General features: G+C 43.7%; 1 protein-coding gene across 1 annotated transcript in view; it reads left to right on the plus strand.

Moving 5' to 3' along the window:
- Positions 1-4,206, plus strand: part of LOC146191433 (glutaredoxin domain-containing cysteine-rich protein CG31559-like) — a 100,471-nt gene extending 96,265 nt beyond the window's left edge. The window contains exons 3-4 of the mRNA XM_084601974.1: positions 469-534; positions 1,184-4,206. Coding sequence (XP_084458100.1) covers positions 469-534; positions 1,184-1,375 — 258 coding nt within the window. The 3' untranslated portion in view covers positions 1,376-4,206. The remainder of the gene's footprint in view (positions 1-468; positions 535-1,183) is intronic.
- The last annotated feature ends 9,009 nt before the right edge of the window (positions 4,207-13,215 follow it).

Genomic DNA, 13,215 nt, shown 5'->3' on the forward strand with positions numbered 1-13,215 from the left:
TTCTTTTTGTCACATAGCAACCACATTTCTGCTTGCAGTTTCGCGCAGAGAGCGCGAGCATGTGACTCCACAAAGGGAATTCGCTGGCGTGTTCTATAGCTGGCTTCCACGTGGGAGTTTATACCTTCCATGCATTTCCGAATTCCTGAATAATATTGTCATGACAGTAACCTCAGTGACCTACAGGATGATAGAGGATGATTTTCACATAACAAAAAATATCGGCGCATTTAACTCATTGTGCGATGATTGAAAAGTCTCCGATCTAGCTGCCTACTTCCTTCTTTCCTCTTTATGTGTAAATGTGCAGTGCATGCTCCATCAAGCGAAAAACCTCGTGTTTTCTTCAGCTGGCGTCAAGTAACGGTAATGAAAGTGTGTAGATGCGTTTCTTCAGTCTCCATTTCGGTGGGGGAATAAATACCCTCCCTTATCGTCTTTTTTTTTTTTTTTCTGCTTTGCTTCCAGGGAGCCGAGACCGTGGAGCGCCTAAACGAGACGGGCCAGCTCAGACAGATGCTCAAGCCGTACAAGGTAAGTATACTGGCCATTTTGGTACCGTGATGTAGTCCTGCGAAGCTGGCGCCTTCTTCAAATACATTCCAATATGCGTTGCTAAAGCTATTAGTGGAATGCTTCATAAAGTGTAATGTTTACGTGAACGACAGCTAACTCTCGCGCGACGAAAACTGAAAAACGTTTGATCGCAGTCACGTATACAGGCTCATTGCCAACCTCACCAGACCGAATAGCTCTTGCTCCCGTTACGGCTATTTTACGCAGCGGGATTAACTTGGGGTAAATTTCAGGACAAACATATATACTGATGCATTCAGCTTCTGCAGTCCAGCAGAATATATAGTAACGTCTCTCTATTGGAAAATTCCTGTCCACTCTCTATGGAGCATTGGACGTTCGGTGGCTCCTTGCGCATATCATCATCTTATTGCTTAAAACTCGGAGAGCTCAAGGTATTCATATACCTCGACTCGTGAACTTGAACGTCCCTGTTGTTCAATGAGGAGTGTCACGACAGCGCTGCTTAACCGGATAAAACATTGTGGGTGTTTTTTTTTTTTCCTTATACCCAGTGGCCACCCAGTGTCACGCGATCAAAGTCCCGTGCCACTGGGTGTTTACTGCGCATGTCATATAATTAACCGTGCGTGTTTTGGTTTCGCAGAAGAGCAGCGTTGGCGGAACGTGCCCCATGTGCGGAGGCTACCAGTACCTGCCGTGCCCCGTGTGCGGGGGGAGCAAGAAGTCGGCTCAGCACAGGCACCGCTTCTCTTCGTCCGTCATCTTCCTCAGGTGCCTGAACTGCGACGAGGGAGGCCTGGTGCGCTGCCAGCTGTGCATCAACGGCGACAGCTGAACTCCTGACGCGATGTCTGAAGGCCTCCGGCTAACCGGGACGCACTGTTCCCTGTACCAAGACAGCAATGGCTTCTAAGCTTCATAGAGATAGAGCTGTCCCCTGCAACTAGCAGTGATCCTGCTTTCGCCATGTTCGCAGTTCTGTGCGTGCGCCAAGCCTTCCCGGACAGAGTGTCGTGAGGCTGCAGTCGACAACGCAGACGACGCATTGGGGACGAGAGCGCTGTGACCTTGCAGGCGTCGGACAATGTCTTTGCTGAAACGTGATCCCTCTCTGAGGACACGTGTGTGGTCTCACGCCATGGTTACGTGCACAGCGTATGTCGGACCGTTGATAGCCGTGACAAACTTCCAGCAAAACGTGTTGTGACACTCGGTGTACAATATACTGTCACAAATTGCTCCGCCAGTTGCAACATTCTGCGTTCGTCGCTGCTGGAGATGCTGAAAGATCAGTGACAGGACTAACTGTGACCTTTGCTGTTGGACGCGCTTCGGTCTTAGCCTTTGTTCCCTGATGGCCGCATTTCTTTGGTTGTTGTTCAAAGATGCGGCGTGTATAGGCTCCAGGTTCTTGTCACGGCGAATGGCAGGACTTGTTGAAAGCTCTGCTTGTGTTGCTAATGGGACGCCTGCCTGTCAAATGTGTTGCCGTCAGACACAATGCATAACCTGACGTCAAGTTTCATTTTATAAGTGACACAAAGCAGCCGTTACGAACGTTTTACTGGTCAAACCGCTAAGTACGAATACCAGGAGTGGCCCCATACCTCAAGTAATCAGGCACCTCCGCAGGCTGTCCTCCGCTGTTCGCCGTTAGCCTACTACTTCACTGTTGCAATTTCCCCACTGTTTCGTGTAGTGCTTGACTGCTACAGGTTGTCTGTCGCTTTTAGGGTGATTTCATTTGTGTATGCGTAACGAGCCCACCATGATAGTCGCAGATCTAACCCTAACGCGGTACAGTGCATATAAATACAGCAACACGAACATAACTACTGTAAGAGGGGAAGGCTTCTGTTCTCGATTCAACCAAGCTGCTTCATACTGCAGCGCCTCATGTTTCACGCAGTTAGCTTCAGCTTTATCGACTAATGCGCAGCTTCACAGCCACCCTGTTGCATCTTGTGAAAGTGGATCTTGTGGTGGAAAATGTCATATCGATGCCCTGAGAGGCAAAGTAAATGTAAAACTACAGCTCTCTAGGACGGATATTATTCTGCTGAGACAAGTGTCTTTTTCACTGACATGTGCTATATTCTGTGTGCCGAGCAATGTCATTGGTTTAAGAATTGGCACGATTAATTGCCAGCCGCTCGGTATTAAAAGATTGCAGCGTCGATTAAAGTAAAGAAGAGACGTAAAGTGGACCCGTGGACCTTGTGACATATCACAACACTCTTGGAAGGCAGCTGCCGACTGATACAAATTTCTCACCTGCGGGCCACGTACGGAAAGACCGTTGTCGACGGCTGATATCAAACCTTTGGAGATCATTTTGTCTCTTCTTCAGTTCTTGTTCTTCACTTTTCGCTTTGTGAATAATGTTCTGAGACGTACATAGTGGAGCAGCCTTTCGATGCTAGAGACAAAAAGTCATTTCTACTGGGATAGCCGTTGATTGCGCTCGCGAAAGGCGCAATTTTATATGTGGCAATACTTCCTCCAATGCTCGACCCTGCACCTTATTTTCTCGAGGCTCTGAAATCCACGAACATACGTATTTCGCGCTGCATCTTCTCATCTGGAGCTCTTACGAGCTATCAATTTCTGATCCTTCGCATTGCTATCTACACGTGTAATCCTAATCTTGCGCGGGGAGGAGCGTGGCGGTTAAGTGTCTCTAAATGTGTCCACGATATAAGGCGCGAAACTGTGAGAGTGTGCGACTTATCACATTGCTCAACTCAATGTCCCAGTTTTCGGTGTCGAATGGTGCTTGTTCTCGCGTTCGAATGTGCGGTACTTATGTGCGGTACTTATATACGGTGTTACTTCTGCTCACTGTTTACAGCACCCGGTTTCAGTGTGTTGAGTCACCTTCGAGTGTCGGACAACGTTTGTGTGTGCGTGCGTGTGTATGTGGGTGTGTGTTGAACGTGTCCTTTTTATTTCAACTAATCAATATGCAGCATGCGATGTGGCCATTAAAAAGGACTACCATGATCGCTTTAGAGAGCGAAGCGCGAGACAGAGCTGCAGCTTCGTCACACGTCTACAGCTGGATGCCATTTAGGTCGAGTTGGTGTTTTGTTAATCCTATTACAACCTGACGAAATCAAGGCGTGAGTGTACGTGGATTAGTGTATAATTCACTACAAAGTACGTCATCTTGACATGTGCCTTTCAGATGGAACGTAAACCTTATTGACATATGCCAATTCATACGTTCTATGACGGGGCTTATGCAGCCCACGCTTGCGAATGTTCCGCGATTTCGAAGTGCGCAAATTAGTCAGCAACCGTTCGCCTCTGGCAGCGTGACCAAATTAGCGCCAGAAATTAATTTGACTCTGCAAAGGAAGAATATGTTTTTAATAAGCATTGACAGGTGAACGTTTGTATAATGAACGTGCGCGGGAAAACTTTAGAATGCCTTGAGGTTTAAATAAAGTGTTGCCTTTCTGTCGGATGGCCATGAGGCTCAGAGTGCAAAACACGCGATGGAGTAGCGGATCCGAAGTTTCCAGTACGCTCTGTACACAGCGTCCAGTGTCGCCTGTCTCTTCTGAGCTGTTGTGAGTACAAGATTTATTATTAAAGGCGCTGGTTGCGAACCTCTGTGTCATAGGCTCTTCGTGCAGCATCTTGTGGCCGGGCATAAATATATGCCGCATACAATGTCTAGAGTCATGATTGTGAAGGGTATGCAGACACTTTGCACCAAACAGACCGCCCCCCTCCCCCCCCCCCCCCCCCCTCCTTCATTTGCACATGCATCGGATCAAGGAAACAGGAGGCCGAAGGCTGTATACAAGCCAAGACCACATTTCCAATCTTTCATTAGGCCAAGGCGCACTATCTGGCTATGGATAAAAGCGTCAAGGCACGGCGGCGTGCAATTTCAAATTTATCAAGTAACGTACTGCGAAAAGAGTCGGTAAGTGAAAAGGTAAGTTTGGTTTGGTGCTGGGAAACATCATTTCAGAAGTGAGAAAGAAGTTATCCAGCAGCTATAGCTAGGTGATTAGTTATAACTCTTGGGACTGCTTGCAGTATACAGTCTTGGAGGCTGTAGCTTTTTGATCGCCTTGACCAATTCCGTACAATCTTCCGTCTAGCGGCCGCTCCACCCGGTGTGCACAAAATACTTTTGACTATATAGAATACATAGTCAACCACATTCAATCTGCAGACGAATTAACTGCGCCTTGTCCAACATTGAAGAACAGGGCAGCTGACTTTTCAGACTAATGATTATCAAGAAAAAATCACAATGACGAGACTGACTCAAATATGCCTCTTCCAGCATTTACAAGTCAGGAAAGATTTAAATAGAAAATATAAGGGAACTCCTGAAAAGGTGCACTCTAAGTAAATACCGTACGGAAACCCGCTGTGGCTGGCATCCCTTTGCGGTTAATCCACGTGGGAGTAACGGTTAATTTTGAGGAACTAACGGCTTTGTCAACGCAAAGTTATTTTCAAAGGTGTTAACTCAGCGAAGTTTTTAGTCCTTTTTTTTTTTTTTTTTTTTTGCTTATAGAGTGTAGCTACGTGACCTACTTATTAAGCATTTCAGCTTTTGTGCACTCGCGGTGCATGTTCGCCTCCTTTTGTTACCGAGTTCTCGACGCCGTTGCAGTCCAATCGAAAGAATGAAATAGCATTGATCAAATTATTGCGCGCTTTCAAAAATATATTCAGAGCTTTTTCGGTGGCTCAAAAGTGAACAAAATTGTATTGCTTCTTTCATCCGTTTCTGGCGTTACTTCACAGTGGATTGAGATGATGTTCCCGTCAAGGCCTGCTGCATGCAACAAGTCAGTCCCCGTAGGCGACAACAGCTAGTCTCGGTAACCTTGTCGGGGAGATTGCCAGAAAAATTCCTCCGTTGAGTATAAGGGCCCCATTCACGTGAATGGCGATAAAAGATTCCGCTGTCTCCTTGTTTGTTCGCTTCCTTAGCGCGCATGCAGCACTCACCGTTATGTACACACGCGTCGATGGGTCGCCTGCGAGAGGACGGCGCACCTTTCCTTCGCTTGAGCAGCGGCAACAAGTACTCCGCTGCTCCTTTAGCGAATGCAGGAGATTGCGTTGGGCTGTCCTCCATCCTTACCATCATTTATCATGACAACACGAAATGCCGCCTTAAATTCCCCAGATAGCCACAAATCCGCTAGCCCTTTACTAGTGATGCAGGACGGCGCGTCGCCCTGAGTTATTAGCTCCTTCGGCATATGTTTCGCTGGTTTTATTCTTGTAGTTATCACTCTAAGAAAAAAAGGACTAAAAGGGGTAACGAAATTAGTTTTTAGGAACCAACTGGTTTGCCACAACCATTAATTCTTTTGGGAACCGACTGCGTCCTGTGTTATGCGCTCTTCCTGCTTCTGTTTCGCTGGTTTTATTCTTGTGACATATATAACTCTAAGAAAAAAAAATGACTAAAAGGGGTAAGGAAGTTAGTTTTTGAGAACCAACTGGTTTGCCACAACCAATAATTATTTTGGGGACCAATTGCAAGGGGATAAACACTTAGTCTCCAAAGGACAATGTATTAGGAGGAACGGTTGCTCTTACAGATGCTCCCGAAGAGGCTAACAGTTGATCCTTGAAAATGATCCTAAGGAGACCACATGTTACTCCCTTAAAGACAGTTCATCCTTGAAAATGATCCTAAGGAGATCACATGTTACTCCCTTAAAGACTGACAGTTGATCCTTGAAAATGATCCTAAGGAGATCACATGTTACTCCCTTAAAGACTAACAGTTTATCCTTGAAAATAATCCTAAGGAGACCACATGTTACTCCCCTTAAAGACTAAAAGTTGATCCTTGAAAATGATCCTAAAGAGATCACATGTTACTCCCTCAAAGACTGACAGTTGATCCTTGAAATTGATCCTAAGGAGATCACATGTTTACTCCCTTAAAGACTGACAGACGATCCTTTAAAATGGTCCTAAGGAGAGCACATGTTAATCTCTTAAGGATTAACTGTTGGTCCTCGGAAATGGCCTCTGGGAGTGCAATATTACTTCATCGGGATTAACTGTTTATTCTCAGAAATTATCCTTGGGGGGGGACAAATATTACTGCCTCAAGATTAACTGTTGATCCATATGAACAAATTTCAAAGGAGTAATTATTAAACCACTGAGAAAAACTTTTTATCCACAGGCTGGCCACCCTTGCCCGCCGCGGATATGCTAGCTCCTATCAACTGGGCTTAGACCGCTGCTGCATGAATGTGTGTAGGAATGTAAAACCAGACAGTTCAACTTCAGTTTGTAAACTGTTTATTTATTTCAATTACCATCTTGGCCCAGTCGGTAATGTAGACTGGAGTGGGACTGGACATAAATAATAAAAGAAAGGGAGGGAAGAACAGGAGTATATTCAGTTATGAAGCCAAATGACGCTGACAACGCAGAAATTACATAATGAAATATTAACAATAGCAAACAAAACAAAGCTTACGCCCGTAGTAGCAAACGACGTGATGCCTGAAGCGCAGGACAAGGTGGAACTAGGAAAATAAACAAACATAAATGACTCTCAGGATATAGCATACAGTCAGCATCCTCAATAAAACAAAAAAATGAAGCAGATATGAAGTTGCGTACAAATCGTATCATTATCGTCGGCGAACCAAAGTACACGATATAATCTGCAAGACACACGGCTCAAATTATTTATTGAGAATCAACTGTTGTTGCACAGCACACACAGCTTCCTTTCGAAGTCCTTGACATCGTCGGGAAGCACCAGTGTACCAGGCAGGCAGACAAACGGGAGATGTTCCCGCGCCGCGAAAAAGGTGCTAGTGACACTGTGTCTTTCATGAATGTTACGCTCTATAACCGACCATAGTCCCCGAGAATAAAACGTCATTGACATAGTTTTTACACCGTGCGCATAAGTGGCGCTGACTGTAGGCCGCTGCACAGAAACACAAGTGAAAACATATCCATTCTCTATTCACAAGCTCGTGCCTACGTCACCGTGCGAACCAATACCAGCAAAAAGCTTTATGTAGCCATGTGGTTCACGCTACGAGTGCACGCCAGCCACTTCACACATACATGCTTCGCCACACATGAATGAGCGTTCGCTTGAAGTGCCTCATGCGCTTGTACAGCACAACATGTGGCCATAGAACATTGCAGTGTACCTATACCTACCGCAATCAGGTAGATATGGTTCGAGGCTGAAGTCACCCCACCTCCGCGACGCGCTGAGCCATCGTAGCCGAGCCTCGAGATCCTCTCTCCAACGTGCAAACCAAAATGGCGCGGCGACACAAACAAGCGAACCGTCGACTGAAAAAATGCACCAAGATGGCCAAGCAGCAGCGGCTGCAAATAGGCCGAGGATCAAGTGAACAGTTCGTCTTCCCGTTCCTCCTCTCGTTAGTCTTTTTCGAGCCAGGACTAAACATTAGCCCTCCAAATTTGCACACTCTCCTCCGCAGTCGCTCCTCTCGCGGAGTAATGGCCCGATTTGAAGACCGAAGTGAAAGTTGGAAGTTAGTTCCTTCTTCAGCCGTTCTTCTTTTTTTTTTTTTCTTAGAATGTATCAAACTAACGTAGCTCTGTACTCTACCATGTCTCAAATCTGTCTCAAATTTTGAGTGGATTGCTATCTAAAAAGTCAACTTTATATTGGTTCAAATTTATTGAGAGTTTCGATAGATATGTAATTTATTTCGAGACACTTTCTGCCAAATATTGTAACTGTGTGTTGATTCCGTTAGAAGTCATGAACCTTCAGAGACGCATGTGACTATGGTCACATAGAGAAACTATTGCTTTATAACGACGGAAAAAATCGTTTATTTTATGTGACGTCATTAGAAATGCTCGCAACAAAACGCCAGCGCAGTCACGTCCCACTTCGATGAGTTTCTGCAAATAGAAACATTATTATAACATATAGGTGCTGCTTCCATTTTTTGTTTTCTGAACGATATCTGCAAACATGAAATTTTCACAGTGAATTATGATAAATATATAAAAAAACAACTTATAAAAGCCCACTTCCTCAAGAAATTTCATATCTGAAGAAATCTGTGGTGCCGGTAACCGATTGCTGCTGCTGCTAAAAATCAAGTGCGATATACTAAGGCGATAGCCTTAGGGACCTCTCTCACAGGGTAGCATGCTGACTCGCAGTTCAAGGCTTGCAGGTTTGAATCCCACCTATGATTGTTGAAAAAAAAATTTAAGCGAAATCAATTACTTTATAAACCAAGATAATTTGAGACATATGGGGTTATCTTTTAATTCGTATTAAATGCAATGTCTTAACCACTTTCAATCAACTTCTGGCATTACGTTCAGCATGAGAGTTCATGTGGCTGTGGGCCCAGTCGACCAAGTAAAATTTTTCAGTCATGACTAAGGAAGACAGCGCCGCCTTTTCTGTGCACTCACACAGGTCACGCTTGTGGCTTTTAAACACAGCGGGGTCTGTATGCATGCCTTGTGGTTTTTGCGGAAGGTTGTATGTTTCGACTGCACGCTGATGAGCCTGCGTCCAATTAAGTAATTAAGACAGTACTCTGCTGTTGCGTCATACCCTTCAGTGTCTATAGTTCCGAAAAGTCTTCGCCGTAACCCGGCGTTGCGTCAACAGTCACCGAACGGGCCGTACAACTCTTGATTGGTCAACAGGTCCATGACATCACAACCACATGTCCTCGCGCGGAAATTTAAACACTCCAAATAAATTTGGGAAGGACCAAATAAAGCCGAAATTGGCGAAAAGATTTTTATAATTAGGGCATCTCATAAGATAAAAGTTATTAGATAAAACAAATCTGCTGCTTTGGGTTTGAACTCGGGCCCTTTGCATGCCAGGCTAGGCAACAAACACAGTTCACGAAGAATCGTTACTACCAGGGCTGTTAGAGGGGAAATATAGTGAACATGTTACGGTGCGTACGCGTACAATGAACAATAATCAATCAATCAATCAATCAATCAATCAATCAATCAATCAATCAATCAATCAATCAATCAATCAATCAATCAATCAATCAATCAATCAAAATTTATTTAATGTGCACAGGAACAAACTTGTGGTCTTCGTGCTGCAGCACACAAAAAAAATGAAAATGCACACACAAGTTTTGCACACACAGATAGAATGCAAAAGAAGAAACAAATAACACATAAAATTAAACTGAGACGAAGAGTGTCACGGAAAGAAAGAAATCAATGAGTAGCATGTCTTATATACACAGTCAGAGAATTGTAGAGCACATCACGAAAAACAAAAACAACACCAATAGATAGAGAGAAAAAACAAACAAACAAATAACTGGCATAGATTATAGTAATGGAAATATACATAAAATAAACAACCATTCCAGGCGCAACAAGTGCGTGGTACTTAAAACACAGGCTAGAAATACAGAATAATACAATAAAGAAATAGAATTGAACACGGGACAGTAAGATTCGAGTATAAAGTTTAAAGTTAAAATATAAGTAAGAAACGGATAAAAAGCAGTTCAAGATACAGACAGCATTGAACGGGAGAAAAGGCAAAAAGTGAAGTAAATACAATATTCTAGACTAGAAAGTGGAAGTTATATGGGATAAAGTACTATTTAGAATACAACGCTAAGAACATCCAATGTGAATGAACAGAGCGAGTTTTGGAAGATGTCAAGGTGAGGACAAAAATAGTTAAATAACCACTGCATTATGTCCAGAGGGGAATGGGAATGAAGAAATGGAGAAACTTGAAACTGTCTGAATTCCCTCATGCTCTTTCGCGGAACGCGCAGATGGATGTACTCTAAGAGCTGAGGGCACATAATGTGGCCATGAAGGAGCTTGTACAGAAACATTATATCTACTCTGACACGACGGCAGTTAAGAGAAGGAAGATTCAGTGGAGTACTCTTGGAGGAGCGAGAGGAGGAAGTTTAGCAAGAAAAGCGATATCGAAATATCCGCAAAATTGTTTGCTGTACTCTGTCAACCTTGTTCCAGTTCGATTTACAAGTGCCACTCCAAACAACCGACACGTACTCCAAAAGCGGCAAGCGTATGGACAGGTACAGCTTTATAGAATGGAAGTGGAGTACGGAACTCTCTCGAAAGTGTGCAGACGAATCCGAGTGTCCGCATAGCCCGCTGAGCAATGCGTTTAGTATGAGAGGAGAAGCTGGAGGGTGCAGTCAAAAAGTACACCAAGGTCATTAATTTCATCAACCCTCTCCAACAGCACAGAATTAACAAAATAATGGTAGAGAAAGCTGTGCGTTTTACGAGTAAATGAGACAACCCTAGTTTTGGAAGAATTGAGGGTAAGTCGATACTTCGCACACCAATCAATAATAATAATAATAATAATAATAATAATAATAATAATAATAATAATAATAATAATAATAATAATAATAATAATAATAATAATAATAATAATAATAATAATAATGATGATGATGATGATGATGATGATAAAATAATAGAATAAAAATAAAAACTTCGCTATCGCGTCAACTATTAGGTGGTGCATAAGGGCCTTTCACGTTTTTGGGCCGCTTGACAGGAAAAGATTATTTTCCTAAAAGCACAAATTCATAAAAAAAAAATCAATAGAAAAGAAATTATTTCCTCCCAGTTTTGCCGTTATTGAGGGGTAAAGAATAGCCGGACAAAAAAATAACACCACGCTAACTGCATTCGCTATTGCTTTTGCATCTTGCCCTGGACTAGTCTCAACCAGATTATCCCTAGCCAGCCTAATTATCGCCACCTAACAAATGCCAGATGGCGATATTGCAGCTCGTAAAAGAACGATGTCTTGTTCAGGTGACCGGGTGGCCGGTACTTATCAAAGTCTTAAGATCAGGACACACACAGTGCCCTTGTAATGCATAATCATTCTAAAATCTCCAAAAAGTGGTTTTAAAAAGAGAAATGGTACTGCTTCTGAGTCATAAACATTTTGTCTTCGCGGGTTGCTTAATTCGTCCCTTGCTTTTACGGTCCCAGATTTTACGAAGTTCACCATCCTCGATTACTCAGTAGATGGCGGCTATAACATTGTATCGCGTCCTCTTTATTTTTTCAGTGGGGGGATATTGTGGGGGCCACAATACATAATGTAGGTGTAAAGAGTAAGCAAGTTTTGTGTGCATATATATCATTTTTCCGAAATTGTACGCACATCAAGAAGCACGAGTCTTGAGTTAATTCCGTTTCCAGCAGCGGGGTTCTTATTCCATCCGCAAAAGTCAGAAAGGTTTCAATGACGGCAATTGTTTAATACCTCAGGTCGCAGGACCGTTCCCCCCAGCCAAAACGAAACGTTGAAAATTTCAATTAGAATTAATTTGACACTCGAATTAGATCTTTCAATTGTTTCCAGGTGTGTTTTTAGTTTTATAGTCGCCCGACTGACTGGACCCAAATGAATCTAGTGCATTAGAAAATTTTTACAAAATGTTCAAATACACAATGCGGTAAATATTTCTGTCTTGTGTGATAAATAACAATTCCTATCCAGCTTACCATTTGTGACACTCACCTACTCCTGCATAAAAGAAGTAATACAATTCCAATAAGGAAGAATGTCAGACATGGAGACACGATCTCCCCGGTACCATTAACTTTTATTGCTCAGAGGAATTATTCAGAAAGATGGATTGGAAACAGTTAGAGGGTCCCTGAAATGCTACTTGTGGTAATATTCTAACGCAAGCAATCCACAGAGGTGGTCTTTATAAGCATTCAAGTCATATTTGAAAGCTTAGCGCCGAACCTATAATCTACAAATAATTTGTAAAAAGTGGTCCTGCCGACCACTCGCAACCAATTTAGGTGAACCATCCCAGCACGAAAACTTCCCTTGTGACGATTGTGGCTTGTTGGACTCGTCCGCTCATTACACGCTCCAAAGATACGCGTGAGGGATGTGGCGTCGTGGAGGGGACCGTCGCAACTTGTTTTCTTTTTTTTTTTTTTTTGTACGCAAGCGTGGGTGAGTTGAGGGGGGAGAGGAGGAGCATCATTTTCGATCCCTCATGAGTTCAGTGTTAACTAAGGCAGCTTAATTTATTGTTTTTTTTTTTTTTTTTTTTTTTTTCCCGTGGCGGACACGATTGATGGCATACCTATCCCTCGTGCGCGTTTTCTAGTTCCACCGGCGCCAACATTTGTTGCAAGAGGCATCGCGAGCCACAAGGGTAGCGTTGGCCTGGTGGCTTGGGTTTACAACGTGAGCATCAGCAGGTTTCGGCAAAAGACGCATCGACTAACAGGAACAACGTTTAGTGTTGCATATCGTGAACGGCCAGAGAAAGGGTTCACAAAGCTCAACAAAGAAAGAGTTCACACAGCAGCTAGGTGTCTCGACGGTCACTCTTCGGCGGGAGCGACCGCAGCTTTTATAGACTCGTAAGGCTAGAGGAAGCGGGGAAGCGTTGTACACAAACACGCGCAAACACAAGAAGAAACCAGGCGCTGTAGCATTCGGAACGTAACGGCCGAAAAAAGCTTTCGGCGGTGGTTTGCGCCGCGCTGAAATGGCTCAGAATGTCCAAGCGCGCACTGACTGATGATCTTGAATTTTCTGTCGCCGCGTCGGCGATGCCACACAACGGTGGCGAAACTGTAACAGAGGATGAAGGCTAATTAATAAAGAACGCCTCA

The sequence above is a fragment of the Amblyomma maculatum genome, chromosome 4 (genome assembly GCF_055883805.1).
Source record: "Amblyomma maculatum isolate TAMU_Amacu chromosome 4, ASM5588380v1, whole genome shotgun sequence".
Classification (NCBI taxonomy): domain Eukaryota; kingdom Metazoa; phylum Arthropoda; class Arachnida; order Ixodida; family Ixodidae; genus Amblyomma; species Amblyomma maculatum.